This window comes from Penicillium cataractarum (genome assembly GCF_028827025.1).
Source record: "Penicillium cataractarum strain IBT 29864 chromosome Unknown utg000008l, whole genome shotgun sequence".
Classification (NCBI taxonomy): Eukaryota; Fungi; Ascomycota; class Eurotiomycetes; order Eurotiales; family Aspergillaceae; genus Penicillium; species Penicillium cataractarum.
In genome coordinates, this window is record NW_026622744.1 from 1,299,849 (window position 1) to 1,314,557 (window position 14,709).

At 49.6% G+C, this 14,709-nt stretch overlaps 6 protein-coding genes across 6 annotated transcripts; 2 read left to right on the top strand and 4 right to left on the bottom strand.

Moving 5' to 3' along the window:
- Positions 1-10: 10 nt before the first annotated feature.
- On the bottom strand, positions 11-3,117 carry sha1 (putative calmodulin-binding protein Sha1; the record flags this gene model as incomplete). The annotated part of the gene is made up of 2 exons (XM_056702505.1): positions 11-381; positions 447-3,117. 2 exons carry the CDS (start codon positions 3,115-3,117, stop codon positions 11-13), a joined length of 3,042 nt encoding a protein of 1,013 aa, XP_056551505.1.
- Positions 3,118-4,217: 1,100 nt separating this feature from the next.
- On the top strand, positions 4,218-6,284 carry N7496_009592 (vezatin family protein; the record flags this gene model as incomplete). Its single annotated transcript, XM_056702506.1, has 4 exons — positions 4,218-4,266; positions 4,334-4,530; positions 4,588-5,069; positions 5,126-6,284. 4 exons carry the CDS (start codon positions 4,218-4,220, stop codon positions 6,282-6,284), a joined length of 1,887 nt encoding a protein of 628 aa, XP_056551506.1.
- A 711-nt stretch (positions 6,285-6,995) lies between these two features.
- Positions 6,996-8,016, top strand: N7496_009593 (proliferating cell nuclear antigen; the record flags this gene model as incomplete). The annotated part of the gene is made up of 5 exons (XM_056702507.1): positions 6,996-7,017; positions 7,077-7,090; positions 7,158-7,587; positions 7,655-7,941; positions 7,999-8,016. 5 exons carry the CDS (start codon positions 6,996-6,998, stop codon positions 8,014-8,016), a joined length of 771 nt encoding a protein of 256 aa, XP_056551507.1.
- Positions 8,017-9,341: 1,325 nt separating this feature from the next.
- On the bottom strand, positions 9,342-10,181 carry N7496_009594 (uncharacterized protein; the record flags this gene model as incomplete). Its single annotated transcript, XM_056702508.1, has 2 exons — positions 9,342-9,916; positions 9,974-10,181. 2 exons carry the CDS (start codon positions 10,179-10,181, stop codon positions 9,342-9,344), a joined length of 783 nt encoding a protein of 260 aa, XP_056551508.1.
- Positions 10,182-10,564: 383 nt separating this feature from the next.
- Positions 10,565-12,095, bottom strand: N7496_009595 (uncharacterized protein; the record flags this gene model as incomplete). Its single annotated transcript, XM_056702509.1, has 5 exons — positions 10,565-10,834; positions 10,904-11,015; positions 11,070-11,792; positions 11,862-11,913; positions 11,981-12,095. The coding sequence occupies 5 exons, from the start codon at positions 12,093-12,095 to the stop codon at positions 10,565-10,567; spliced, it is 1,272 nt and encodes a 423-aa protein (XP_056551509.1).
- A 756-nt stretch (positions 12,096-12,851) lies between these two features.
- N7496_009596 (cytochrome P450) lies at positions 12,852-14,546 on the bottom strand (the record flags this gene model as incomplete). Its single annotated transcript, XM_056702510.1, has 6 exons — positions 12,852-13,011; positions 13,065-13,695; positions 13,754-13,883; positions 13,945-14,088; positions 14,147-14,177; positions 14,233-14,546. 6 exons carry the CDS (start codon positions 14,544-14,546, stop codon positions 12,852-12,854), a joined length of 1,410 nt encoding a protein of 469 aa, XP_056551510.1.
- Positions 14,547-14,709: the final 163 nt, after the last annotated feature.

Below are 14,709 nucleotides of genomic sequence, written 5' to 3' on the forward strand. Positions count from 1 at the left end.
CACAGACTGTTTAGAGTCGACGTCCAGCAGTTTTCCGTTGCTGACGTTTGACCTTTTCCAAGGTCCGATATCGTGTGTCGTTCGCTCTCTGCTTGCGGGATTGATAATTTCTCCAATACCGAGTGATCACATCTTTGGCCCAAACGATTTTGTTCCTAGTTTGAACAACGGCCGCGCAGTGTGCAGCAAGATCGTGGGCGATTCTTCGACGCGACGCATCGCGCTTCGCAAGGTGCGTCCGCCAATATCGCTGCAGCACTACAGCTGCGCGGGCACGCTTGGAGGCTGAAAGCAGCCGAGAACAGAGAAAGGCAAGAACGCCAAATGTAAGATCTCCATCAAGGAGACAAGAGGACAATTTTCCTGGGGACACGAGATATGCTATAATCACATATCAGTATATTTTTTTCAACAATTTTTCACATTCGCCCATGATATAAACCTACCAAACTGAGAGCTGCACCCTAACAAGCGCAAACGAGAGTCCAAAGACATTGAGACAGAACTTCGGTTCCCAATATCGCAGCTTCCAGTGCCTCTACCAGTGATGAACGGCTCATACTCATCGACAATGCTTCTGTAGATTCTCCCATCCGCAAAGCTGGTAGTCATGTTTCTGAGTTCCAGTCCTTGCATGGTTGCCAAGAGGGCAGCCCACTGCTGGAGCAAAGAAGCATGGTTATCACCATCGATACACTTCTTATGCGGAAACCATGCTTCTTGCTTGGCCCGGTCATGGCCAACCTGAAGCGTAAGCTTGCATTGAAGCCTACAAATTTCCTTGCGGACATCATCCCAGTCCACGAGGCCGGCCAGTCCCCATTTGCTGACAAGAGCCCACAGCAGAGCAATGGTCTTCTCACGATAACCGTCTACGATGTCCTCTGCGTGCACTTCGCCAACAATTGCGCGGCCACCCTTGATCGAGCTCAGAGCCGAGAGCGCAACCTCGGCATTGTAGATTTTGCTGGCTCGACTGATGCATGGATACTTGAGATGTTTGGACAAAGGCAGATCTCTTCCATCGCCAAGAAGTGGGAGAGTCTCGCCCGAAGTCAAGGTGACTTCGTCTTCAAGATCGTTTCGCACGCGCTCCGGGGTGTAGAAAAGAACTTCAACAATTCTGGTCAACCGCACACCATCTCTCAAGTCGACGGCGATGTTCTCAATCCCGTAGTCGAATTCTTGAAGAGCATTCTGTTTGTAAGCGACATGGCAGTCAAGATGGCTCAGCGACTTCATAATATCTCCACCAGAAGGCAATAGCAAGCGAGCCAGGGCCTGAAGAACCTCAGCGGAAGATTTGTAGGGAGATGATGACAGAAACAGTTGTCGAGGGAGGCCTGTGCGACAGCTCTGTTTTGCATTGTCCAATAGAACAACGAGCATAATGCTTCGAAGGACGGTTCGACGATATGCGCGGGCGTAGATCTCACCCGCTCCTGAGGCCGCATGCACCATATCATTGTTTTGTACCAGAAACGCTTCCACGAAAGCTTCGACTTTTCGAGTAACCGCCTTTTGAACCTTGGAATTATTCGTAAATGATGAATCGCTCTGAACATCAAACAAAGTAGAGTCGCTAGAAATCCTTCGACCCACGACGGTTTCCAAAGCAGGTACCAGGGCGCGAAGGTCATAGCATTGAATCCAAGTGTCCAAAAACTGTCTCTGCAGGCCCAGATCATGCTTGAGCCGACTGTTGCAAGCTTGAATGTCATTGGGAATGGTAAGGGTTCCATAAGACAAAGATGATTGAAGTCGCTGGTAGAGGCGTGTAAAGCTTTGAGTTTGATACATTTCAACCAAACTCAAGCGAAGAGCATCTGGCGCAGCCGTCGAGTCCTTGTTGGTGTGCTCGAATAAGGCATTGACGAATTGGGTGATGACAGTTTCCTGGTGTGAGAGCCAGTCATCTTCATACAGCGCAGGTTTTGATATGTCCTCGGTTAACAGTGGGTGCTGGTTGTTCAACACCTTCAATGTTGAGCTCTTCCCAACCTTGGAGGCTCGCATGGTCTGGGACTGACCCAGCCGTTCTGACAAGACCGATGCGCGAGCTTTGAGAGAGGCGGATGCATTGCGCAGAGGATCGTGTGACTCCGTTCGAGGTTTTTCGGAACGGAGAGAAGTAGATGGCGCATGTACATTATTTTGCATTTCGCCCAGAACACCCCGCTTAGGCAGCTGCTTCTTCACGTCCACAGGTGGATTGGTAGCGTCTGACCTCACATGCATTGTGGTACGGTGAGCTGAATTTGACATCACTGTGCTCAATCGCTTCGGTTTGGGCAGCACAACATGATCGAGTTTGTTTGCCTTGTCGATCTCAAGGACTGCTCCGGGTGGAATATTCTCTTTACCAGTGTTTTTGCCAGCAAAATCAACTCTAAATGCAGCTTCCTGTGCGACCTTCACGCTTGGTTGGAGAGGCGCCCTGCGCGCAGTGGCTACCGTAGGCTTTATAGCCTGTCGCTTTGCAATTCGAGCTTCAATGCTGTTGACTTGGGTATCTTCTGGCCCTGGCACAGTGTTATCCTGGGGCCGTTTGAGTGGGCTGAACATCCCCATGAACGCACTCGGCACGGTGGTATCGTCTGGTGGGGCGTAAATCGTACTGCGTCGAACATCCTTCTTCAGGTTGCTTTCACCTCCGCCCCCAACCAATGCTTTATGAGGAGGTCGTGAAACAGACACGAATCCGTCATTTCTCCCCGCTTGGACTGATTGTAACTTTGGTTGTCTTCCGGTCTCTGGGGCAAAGTTGACTCTCGGGCGGAATCGCTGGGCAGGTTGAGCCAACAAAGATGATTTTCGATCAAAGGGACCTCGAGCTCTTGCGTCTGATCCTTTGCGTTCGACGGGGGCAGACTGCTTGTCGTTGATATCCTCGTAAATCTGAACACAATTGCCTGCTCGATTGCCTCTTCGAGGTCGAACGCCAGTCAGAGTCGGTACTCGAACCTCTGTCGTGAATTCAATCTGAGCTGTGGCGTCAGAGGCCGAGTCATCATCCACCAAGCTATCCAAGGACTCGCTGTCGACATGCTCATTCCACCCCGAGGATCGTGACCTGGATGGACAAGGTGTAAAGGCTTCATTCAATATTCCGGACATGGCGTCAAAATGTCCGATCTCTAAGGTGGGTGGTTTATGGGCACATCAGGTAGTTGGAATGGGGTGTCGAGATTGAGTTGGTCGGAAGTGCACCCTTGCAGATTATGGATCTGCGAGAGGCGGTGTGAATTCTGGGGAGGGAAAAGAATGTTCCCAAAGTCTTGAGGTTGAGGATATCGTCTTGCAAGACGATAAGGAGAGTGCGAATCTATGAACGATAGGAGATAGTCGTCATGACCGATAACCACCGCGTCTCCATCGTGCATCTCTCCACCGGCCTCGGCGTTGTTGACGGGCTCGTTGTCAGGGGCAACTGAGATTACATCATCATGGCGGGGCACACACGTGACTCTAAATCCCAAAGTGGAAAGGCGTCGATCTGGCCCCAAAGTAGGCAGTTGTGCATGCATCTGCATAACCAAATTACCAAACACAACACACCTCCCATTCACGTTTGAAACGCCAACCAACACTATCTTTGTTCGGGTCTAGCTGCATCCATCCATAACGAGGTAAAGCCTCCAAATCCACCACGTAACGTTAGCAGGCTGCGGCCGGACCTACCTCGGGCTTTACACCGAGCAGCTAGCCGTGTACCTTACATAGCATGATCTACATGCAGTACTGTCCACTCCCTCCTCACCTCTGCGATGTATGTACTCCGTGCAACTAAAAGTACTGTAATCAGTCGAGGCGGTCAAGACTATCTGTAGTATGAACTACCAACTATCTTAATGGAGATCAGGGCCATCGTATTGGTGGATAAGTCCAGTGGTTGTCGCGAAAAAGGAGGCGAGTGGGGCTGCTCTAAATTACATCGCCAAATTAGACTCTCGTGACTTCTCCTTTCCCCGGATGAACAGTCAACGTGGCCACGCTCCAGCTTTTGATCATTGTCTGAGTTCCTTGTTGACCTTCAAGCTATCATTATTGTGACTGGAGAGTGTTGGTTATCCTGCGACATGTCCCTAGGCGCGCGCCTGGCCCTCTAACACCTATCCGCAAACTCCATTCCCCTCCTCTCCGATCTCGATTTCGGCCAGCCCACTACCACCTCCTCTTTCCATTCTTCGCTTCATTCTCCGGCATGGTTCTCGGCCATGGAGTCTTTTGTGCCTAAGGATTCGCCTTTGGACGACTACCTCCAAGGTTCGTCTGTCTTGCGTCGGAGCAGAGCACGCTGTGATCACATACTGACGCGCTTTGGCTTTCTTAGGAGTTGGTGGAAGTGAGGAAAACTGGCCAGCAGCCGAAGCGCACAGCGACAACGAACATGAGGTTACGGCCTCTAATTTTGCTCCTCGGGGAGCTTCTCGCTTCCAGAACCGAGTTCGCAACAAGCTCCCAACGCCCCTGAAACTCTGCAACTCGCCGCACGGAGCGATCGTTGAGAAGCTCTACACTGCCTGCTCGGTATGATGACCGTGGAACAATCCTGGAACCTATCCTGACCTCTATGCCCTTTTCCAGTCCGCCCTAAACGCGCGCATCGCACGAGGAGACAACGAGCGCTTCCTGGAACAGTTCGGATATGTTATCGTCGCATCTCAGCTGTTGAACGAGCACAGCGCGCCTTCCTACACCTCCGCCGCAGACGTCCTCGCGACTTCACAGCCCGCGGAGCTTCCGTCCCTTTCCACAACTTTTGGTCTGCAAGGTGCAATCGTCACTGCTTCTACATCCTTCTCGATTGTGTGGTTACTACACTGGGGCCGGTCTAAGACGGGATCTGGGTTGAATCCGCGGAGGTTCGGGATCCTGTTGATTCTAGTACCGGTTCTTGGGGTATTTTTCTATGCTTTCGCGAAGCGACAGTGGCTAAAATACTTGCGGCACCAGGCGGTGGAAGCCGCTGGTGCTTTTGTCGGAAATGCTCAGGGGTTCGACTCGGCTGCATCGGCTTCGGTGGTCTTTATACAAGAGGTAGAGCTGGTCTCTAGAGGCTATCGGATGTAAGTTTTCCTCGCCCTTGCATGAATTGGACTGTCAGCTAATTTGGTACTTCCAGAAGCACACCGCTCCCCCCTATCAGTCGACTGGAAGACCAGGTGCAAATTCGGCGATGCTTGCGACTTCGAAGAGCAGTATCTGAATGTTTTTGGTCCATGCTTGAGCGTTATGTTCAATCGCAAAATACGCTGCGACCTCTCACCGACGAGGCAAACCTTGCTAAATATTATGACATCTACGATATCGCACTGGAAGATCTCGAAGCAATCGAGTCAACACTCTCACAACGGTCTATGGACGATCAATATTCCTTACGTTCCCTGCGAGAAGCATTCGGGAAATTATATACAGTGAGAAAAAGCGTATTATGCTGTTTGCTTGCACTTAGTGCCGATGGAGGAGGATCTGATATCGCGAGGTGGGGTTCGGCCGTGGAAGAGATGCGCGAACTCGCTGCAGTCACAGGGTCAAGCATGACCAAAATGGCCAACATCTTGAACGAAGAAGACCGTGAGTATCTACTTCGTGCCTACCCCCCAACGGACAGCAAGCTAATCTTCGCAGGGGATGTCATTCCTCCGTCTCCGTTACCGTCCGCCTCTCCAAGCAAGGAGCACATGCGCGCGCAATTCCGGCGGCTGAACTCGTTATCTCAGGGCGTTCGTGCCTTGCATGCTAAAATGCACATCGTCAGTGAGGAGTCCAACGCCAATCTTGAAAGGTCCGAGTCTGGCGAATTCGAAGCCGGTCTCCTGGTGCAGTATGACTCCATCGGTAGCGACATTAGGGCCCTACTCCAAGAATGGGAATTGGGGAAAGCTACCTTTGTCAACAATCAAGATCGCCTCAGTGTCGGGAACTTCTCCCGACCCCCGAGTACAGCCTTCCCAGTGTCTCCTACCCCTAGCCTTGGCGGTACTACCGCGGTGGAGGGTAGTCCCACCGATGCTCTCAAAGCGCTAAACGGTGAGCGTCCGGATTTGACGCATAGTTTTGAGGATGAGGAGATTTTCGAGGCGGTCGTGCTTCCTTCTTCAAGAAATAAGAGGGCATCTCTAACGAGAGATGAGCGTCTGGCGCGCGTTCGTGAAGCGCGTGCCAGCAAAGCAGTCGCCCAAGACAAAATATTCGCTAAAACCAACATGTTGAAGGAATTGGAGATGGTCATCCAGCAAAGACCTCGCAACAATCCTTCCAAGCGAGTGACCAGCATTTAATAAGTGCTGACACCGGGTTTTCTTGAGGCCCAAGGCAGTCATTTGCTCTCTTCCGTTTTTTCCCTTGCTTTGATGCGGAGCATGGCTTCACATCCCCATGGTTTGCAGACATGATACCCATGAACTTTATAGAAGGATCAGGCGAAGATGGTGTTTTTTCAGGATTATTAGCTTTTATTTTTTATCTTTCTGGTCTTTGGGACCTTTTTCATTCTCTCCGGTCTGCCTTTTCTGTGTTTTCTTTGTATTCTCACTTGCTGGATGGCTTCGCTTTGTACATTTCTTTCTGGCTTTTTGCAGTTAAGATATCGGACCTCGCTCCAATATCTCTCTTCCTTGTACATTACACCTGCTTTTCTTGCCAATGTCCTGTAATTATAATTGTCTCTCAAAATTCCTCCTAGGTTGTTACCCCTCGAGGGATGTAGACACCTTGCGGCCTTGGGCACCACGCTAGCCGAAAATGGGCATATCGCCAAACGCGCTCGCGCGTGTTTCCCCACTAGCCCTCGAACGCGATTTCGCCTGCAATTCAGACCGCCGCCTCTTCAACCTTCATCACAGCTACTTTCAACCACCAAATTCCCCTCCTCCCTCTACTACTTCTCCTATTTCCGTTTAGACTTTCCATCGTCCTCGTCTCCTCTCCTCTCTTAATCCCTTTCTCTTCTTCTATACCCACATTCACAACCCCACATCAACAGTAAGTGCATGAAATCCATCGCCGACCGTGGTGCGAAAAGTCCAATTAACGCGATGGAACAGTGCTTGAGGCACGATTGGAACAGGCAGCCCTCCTGAAGCGCGTAAGTAACTCCCCGGATCTATGTCCCACTTCTGACGGGTCTTTGTACTAACATTCTCGTCTTCCAGGTCGTCGACGCCATCAAGGATCTCGTCCAGGACTGCAACTTCGACTGCAATGACTCCGGTATCGCCCTCCAGGCTATGGATAACTCGCACGTTGCCTTGGTCTCCATGCTGCTCCGTGCTGAGGGTTTCTCGCCCTACCGCTGCGACCGTAACATTGCCCTCGGTATCAACCTGGTCTCTCTCACCAAGGTCCTGCGCGCTGCCCAGAATGAAGACATCTTGACGCTGAAGGCCGAGGACTCTCCCGATGCCGTTAACTTGATGTTCGAGAGCGCCGAGACTGATCGTCTCAGCGAGTATGATATTAAGCTCATGGATATTGACCAGGAGCACCTGGCCATTCCCGAGACTGAATATGCTGCTACCGTTGAGATGCCTTCCATGGAGTTCCAGCGTATTTGCAAGGACCTGAACGCTCTCTCCGAGTCTGGTGAGTACACATCGTCCGTCTGGTTTGTGTCAATGGCGACATAATGCTAATATACCATTCTCTGTAGTCGTCATCGAGGCCAGCAAGGAGGGTGTCAAGTTCTCCTGCTCCGGTGACATTGGTAACGGCTCCGTTACTATTCGCCAGCACACCAATGTCGAAAAGCCCGACCAGAACGTTACCATTGACCTCTCCGAGCCCGTTGCCCTGACCTTCTCCCTCAAGTACCTCGTCAACTTCTGCAAGGCCTCCAACCTGTCAAGCTCCGTAAGGCTGAACCTGTCCCAGGAGGTGCCTCTGCTGGTTGAGTACCCTCTTGGCAGCGGCCACCTGCGCTTCTACCTCGCCCCTAAGGTATGTGAAATTGCTTCCGAGATTTTTCTGGACGTCACTAACTGGTTCATTTCACAGATCGGCGATGAGGAGTAAATCACATGAACTGGTCAAGACCAGACAAAATGAAGCCCCTACGATAATGGAGATTCCCTGACGGAGGCAATGACTTGTTTATTTTCTTGTTTCTCTGCACGATGTCCCGAATTAGAAGGGATGGCAAAGCCTTTGTTTTTTTATCTATGCTAGTTTATTCCAATAACATCCCGAATAGCCTTACAGGGCTCTCGGCTCTATTTACCCAACCACCTGTCATATTACGAGGAGTAGGAAATTTCTGCACTGGGATACTCGTGCAATACACATTAAGATTCTAATAAGACGATCACATAGTACCAAGGTATAAGAGATTGATTCCCGTGTCTAAGATGAAGCTCTATATACTGTCTTCATACCATCATACCCAAACACCCATCCCAACCTCCAGTATCCAAACCCACACACCATGCAACGTCAAGGACCCTCGAAGGGCAAACCTAACGGGAACATGGCCCGCAACCCCACTAATTAGCAGAGTCGCCAAAAACAATCCTTTCCAGACCCACTCCCGGCGCACAACAAAGCACCAAGCAAAGTGGAGGGGAAGAAACAAAATACTGACCTGAGAAAAAAAAAGGTGAAGCGCCATCCCCACCAGAATGATCGGAATCGAATGATACCGCTCTGCCCTCCCGAAAGAGAACAAGAGCATAGTATGCTGCGTATTGCACTAAAGTGTCATCACACACGATCTCCGCACCGACTCTCCCATAGGGTATCGAAGCCAGCAAAAGCCAACTCCGGGTCCCCCGATGTTTCTGATGCCGAATGCAGGTGTGTCGAGTAGGTCACACCAGGCCCTCGCGGGCAGCACCGGCCCCCGGACTTCGCGAACGAAGAGAGGGCGGGTTAGGGTTGTTGAAGATTCCTCCGAATTTCTCATTTGCAAAGGATCTCGGACTGAGGCGAGCTCAGGGTACCGAGGACAGCGGGGCGAGAGCCTCGCTGTCGTGTGTAGCAAAGAAACGCAGCATTGGTAGGGATGGCGCTTGGAGAGAGAAAAGGAAGAGGAAGAGAATGTGAGTCGAAAGAAAATGGGGAGCTGAGGGTGAGCATGTGACCGCCTTCTGGATTTGGGGTTGTTCCTGGGATTCTGCCCGGGACCGAAGGAGCTTAGCTGCAAAGAATCGTGATGATTATTGCGATGGAACTGGGATTTACTTCTTGCTAGTAGGAAATATACAAGCCAGTGATTAGTATACAAGTACTCTCATAGGTAAATTTTAGGAATTACAGAATTGCTAGCTTAACCTTAAGGACAATCCATTCGTCAAATACGCAAATCTATTGCCGAGCTCCAGGCCATGACATCTAGACAGCTCTTAAATCTCCTCAAATGCTCGAACAATATACCCCCTCCCTTGAACAATCACTTTCTCACCGACTACTCTCCATGGCCCTTTCCCTTCTCCTTCAAGTCCGTTTCCTAAAGAAGGCAACGCCTTTCCAGCCGGTCCAACCACATATCGATCCTCCCAGCTGGAGGCCGAGCTCCATTCCTCCCTCCTAGCACTGACATCAGCCCCCTTCTTCCTCACAACCCAATCTCCTGACGGACTCCTTTCTCGGATATGAGTCTGGGTCTGCTGCAGTGCCAGATACGTCCCCCAAATTCGACCCAGGAACGTTTTGGTCACGGAAACCTTGCCCTCTCCTAGCTCGCCATCATCCGACTCCAGAACCCATGACATTCCCTTCCCAGGTCCTTCAGGGCCTTCCTTGAATGGCAGCTCTCGCCAAATCTCCTCGTAGTCTGTCTCTGGCGCACCTGGGAGATCAGGACGGGGCATGGATCCCGTCTCGAGGTCATCACCGTTCGGGAGAGTGACGAATGTTCCACAGTCGGCACTTTCAAAGGCATCATGGGAGTCGAGCTCGTGAGTGAAAGATACACGTACTGAATAAGTGATTAGCTAGGATTCGAGATTCGAGAAGAGTGTATAGAGCAACATACGGGGTTCTTGGCTTTCAATCAGTCGTTGACCGGCGATTGCCCAGTCAATTTCACCGGTTTGCTTGTCCATTCGCAGATCCAGATACCAGTCCTTCACAGACATGACGATTGTATCAGTCGTCTCGTGCGCAGGCTCGGGCAGCCATCGTAGCGAGATACGCGTCGAGAAGCGACAAGATGAATTGGTGGGATTGCCGGTATTGGACATGGTCGAAACGCAATTATAAATTGTGATACTCAAGGGGATGTCAAGAGCCAGAATGCGTTCGAAGAAACCTCCTCAAGAATTTTGTCGGAGTTAGGTAGCTTCCGAGGGGCTAAAATGCGAGTTTGACGGGCGCGATGGCTATTTGAAGCCAAGACGAATTAGGTATCTCGAGGAGAAGGTTTCGCAACAGCGGAGAGATCCTCGTGGGCCTTATCGGCTTCCCCCTCATGCCCCGCATTGTCGGCTCGACCAGCTATTTTAGAATGGCTCCCCTCACGCGACTCGGCGTGTTTGACTTAACTAGTTCTTCTAGATACTACCAAAGATGTAATTTGAACCCCATTCCATCATTCAAATCAATCTATATGCAATTATCTTTCTATTTAGATGTAGGCTTGCTCGGCAATCAAGTGGGAGGTATTTGGACGACTGTCAATGGCTGAGCGATCGATCTGATCAATTGATTGGAACCCAGCTTCTTCCATCAGAAGGTCGAACTCGGCCAAAAAGCTCTTCATAATGTGGCGTACACCATGTTCACCGGCGATACTCAGTGCCCACACCCATAATCTTCCTATGAATACGAACTTTGCTCCGAGAGCAAGAGCTTTAAAAGCATCGGCTGGGGTGCGCACGCCAGAGTCGAACATGATCTATTTCCGTTTGTCAAATTAGTTTCCAAGTCACGAAAACCGCGTACAGTATAGGGAAAGGAGACATACGTATATGCTATCACCGACAGCATCAACAATCTTCTCCAGAGCATCAAGGCTTGCAATGGCACCGTCAACTTGTCTACCAGCATGATTCGTAACCACAATCCCGTCGATTTCCCTAATTAAAATGATCAGCAACATGAGATTCACCCTCATAGGGACAAACACTAACATCTCCACACATCTTCTCGCCGCTTCAACGCTTTGAATACCCTTCAGACAAAACGGACGGCCATCACTGATCCTCTTCCACTGAGCCATCACCCACTGTACCTTTTCCCAAGTATGAGCCCGACCATGCCAGATATTCTCATCAATCCACTTTGCCCCCGCCTCTTTAGGATTCTTCTTCGGATCAATACCAGCCTCTTTCAAACGCCTTTGAAAAACAGGATCCTGCAAAGCAATATCACCCGCTCCATGTTCGTGATAAAACGAATAGTTCCCCGTGAACACGTCATTGTGGCGCCATCCCAAAGACCAGGTATCCGTAGTGAGCATACAAGCATCAAAACCAGAGTCCCAGGCACGCTGCATCATGGAAATAGCCAATTCATCATCGTGGCTTAGGTATAATTGGAAGAATCGTGGTCCATTGCCGTTGGCTTTGCCGACGTCTTCTATGCTGTAGCTGCCCGCAGAAGAGAGGCAGTACGGAAGGTTCAGTTCTTCGGCAACTTTTGCAACAGATATCTCGCCGGTTGCATGGTAGATACGGTTGATGCCAATTGGAGCAAAGCCGATGGGAGCAGAGACTTTATGACCGAAGATCTCTGTGGCTGTGTCTCTGATGTTGGTGTCGACTAGAGTGCGAGGGATGATTCGGTGGCGGTAGAATGCCTGACGATTTGCTAGATGGGTCCATGAAAGACCTGCGTTGCAGGAAGAATAATACCTTTGCATGAGTTGTACGGTAAGTCAAGCTTATCTTGAGTAGGTTCAAGTCACGTTGTATAGAACCTACCATCCTCCTTGGGACAGCTTTTCCTTTGCGAGTTTCTCAACCTCAGTCGGATCTATATAGCCGATGAAAACACAGAAATTGGTTATCAAATTTGATGAAGGTGATAAAAGATCATTTACCAGTGTTGAAGGGCGGAAATTGTCCGGAATTAGTATTCCAGAACGCTTCACGGCGGTAGAGTGACCACTGAGGAGTTGTTCTCGATTTGATGTTAGGATTATTCGGGTCAGACATTTCGGCTAGCACAAATGTGGAATATTGAAGAAGCCAAGTTGGAAATCCAATATACTGGGAAACAAAATATCAGAGCTGAATATCTGCAGTGATTAAAAGGCCGAGGGAGTGAATCACATTTATACCTAAGAGCATTAAGGTTTATACGGTGTGGATTTCCTGTTGACGAAGAATGACGATTCTGGAAGCCAGGTCAAGCTTTGTCTCAAACCAATAAAATATACCTCGTACTTTGATGAGTTTTTACGACAAATACTGATCCGATATTGTTGACCACGGCAGCTCATCATGGACCGGTGCGGTTTCTACTTTTCGTCCGAGAGGCTCGCCCGAGTTGGATATGACCATGAACCACGCCCATTAGTATCGAACAATCACTTCAAGCTTGATAGGAAAATCCAAAAAAGGATCTCGGAATAGTGGGTGTTTGAGATGTTCCGGAAGCAGAGACAATCTGGTGGCGCGATGGTCGGTATCTCCACCGCTTCCCGACAGCCAGACCACATTGCGAAACAGGTTTTCGTCTCGGCCGATATTATGAGGTCAAGCATACAAAAGATCCAAGGCTTTATAAAATGGACGGTTTTAGCTCTAGTACTAAGAATGTATTTATTCACGGATGTTGACATCTCTCCGACATGAATTATCATGATAAGATCACGCATCGAGCTCCAATAACTGGTTGTGATGAAAAGTAGGAACCAAGACAACCAATTTCATGGCCGAAAAGAATATTCATTGAAAGAAACAAAGTCTTTAAACCTCGGTGAAAATTAACTTGCATGTCTGTCCCTTTGGCCTCGCCGAGATAATCTGATCATCCAGTTTCATAGAACCATTCATATCAGGTGCCACTGTGGTAGTAAATCGAGAGTAAACCTCCCGGAGAAGTATCTTCATCTCCACCAGCGCCAGACTGCACAATATTAGTACACGCCCCAGGTACGAAATCTCGAACAGAAAACTCACTTCTTCCCAGTACATCCTCTCCCACCAGTTGCAAAGGCAAAGAAATGCCTGTTTCGCTCAGCAGCACCTTTATCGTCGAGCCACCGATCTGGATAAAATTTGTCTGGCTCTGGGAATACCTCTTCACAGCTTCGATGAACCGTATACGGTTGACAGCTCACGATCGTGTGTTCTGGAATGAAATAACCATCAATCGATCTCCCACCTGCGGGCACGTAACGCGGCAAAGACATCGGAATTGGCGGAGAACAACGCAAAGCCTCCTTGATTACCGCGTCAAGATAAACCAAGCTATCCAACGAGGAATCGGGCGGGGCATTCTTAAGCTCATCCTGTAACTTGCTCTGGAACTCCATGTTATGTGGTTGTGAGAGTTCCCACATCAAGAAGCAGAGCCCATCGCCGGTAGTGTCGATACCAGCTGCCATGTGATCTTTGCATTCGGCCGCTACTTGGATAAGTTCGAGGCCGGATTCTTTTCGCTTGAGCTTTTCCAGGAGAGTGTACTCCTTAACTTGGTTTTGGGCAGTCATGTCTAGAACAAATTGGTTGGTCTTGGGTGCACTGCGTGGATGGAGGAAACTTGGAAAGTAGGGCTCCCAAGAGGGGAGGTAGTATGCCAAAAGACTCTCTAAACTCAGGTTTCAGCTCGAGCAAATCTAATCATGATGGGAGAAGAAGTTGCTTACTTTGAAGACTTTGGTGGTAAGTGAGCTCCTGCATGATCTCAAAGTCCTTTTCGACATTGAGTGATTTGAGACCTCCTGGGCTGAACATAAAATGTGTGACGCAGTCCACAGCGTAGCAGTGGAGAAGGACCTGAGTTTGCTGGTGAGCAGCTATCCAAAAGAAGGAAGGTGGTAAATCAGAAGAAACTCACGTAGACATCGACACTTTGTTTGCCAGCTTCTAGACACTTGGAGACAAAACTCATCGCTCGCTCGTTAATAGCAGCCAGAGGCTCTGCTTTCATAACATTTGTCATCGCATATCGCTCGGCGAAAAGGCGTTTCCTCTTGCTGTGCTGTATACCCATGATATTTAGCGCTACCAATGCAAACTCCAGGAGAGAATTTACTAACCTCCTCCTTGCAAAGTGTGGAAAACATGGTCCTGTACCATCCAGTTAGAACACAAACAGGATCGGAAATTTACCAGTGCGACTTACTTGGTCTTTAATTGCTTGAAGAGCGAGTAGAACTCCGTCTTGTCGTAGCCACTACCTCCGGAGGCGTATATTTCGCGGATAGCATCGAGGCTTGTGAACGATACCTCGTTGGGGCCCAAACGGACGACGGGGCCATATAGTTGGTGAAGCCGATGGACAGACTCTCGTCGGTTCGCTGTGAATTCTTGATACTTGATCCAAAAACTTGTGAAGCGGGTATACCACGGCCCTGGCACTTTAGATACAGGTGATAGAATCCCTTGGGCCACAATATACCCAACGAGGAGGATAGCGCCTACCCACAATGAGAGCATAGTGGTTTTCGAAGCCAAGAGCCAGTCTTTGTCACTGGAATGGAAGGAGCTCAAGTCTTTTTGGGAATGAGATGTCTAAATGTCGCTCTGCCCTGATAATTTATACCAGAGTCTTGAACCCACCAGAATTCCTATTATATAATTCATATATCCTGCAAAACCA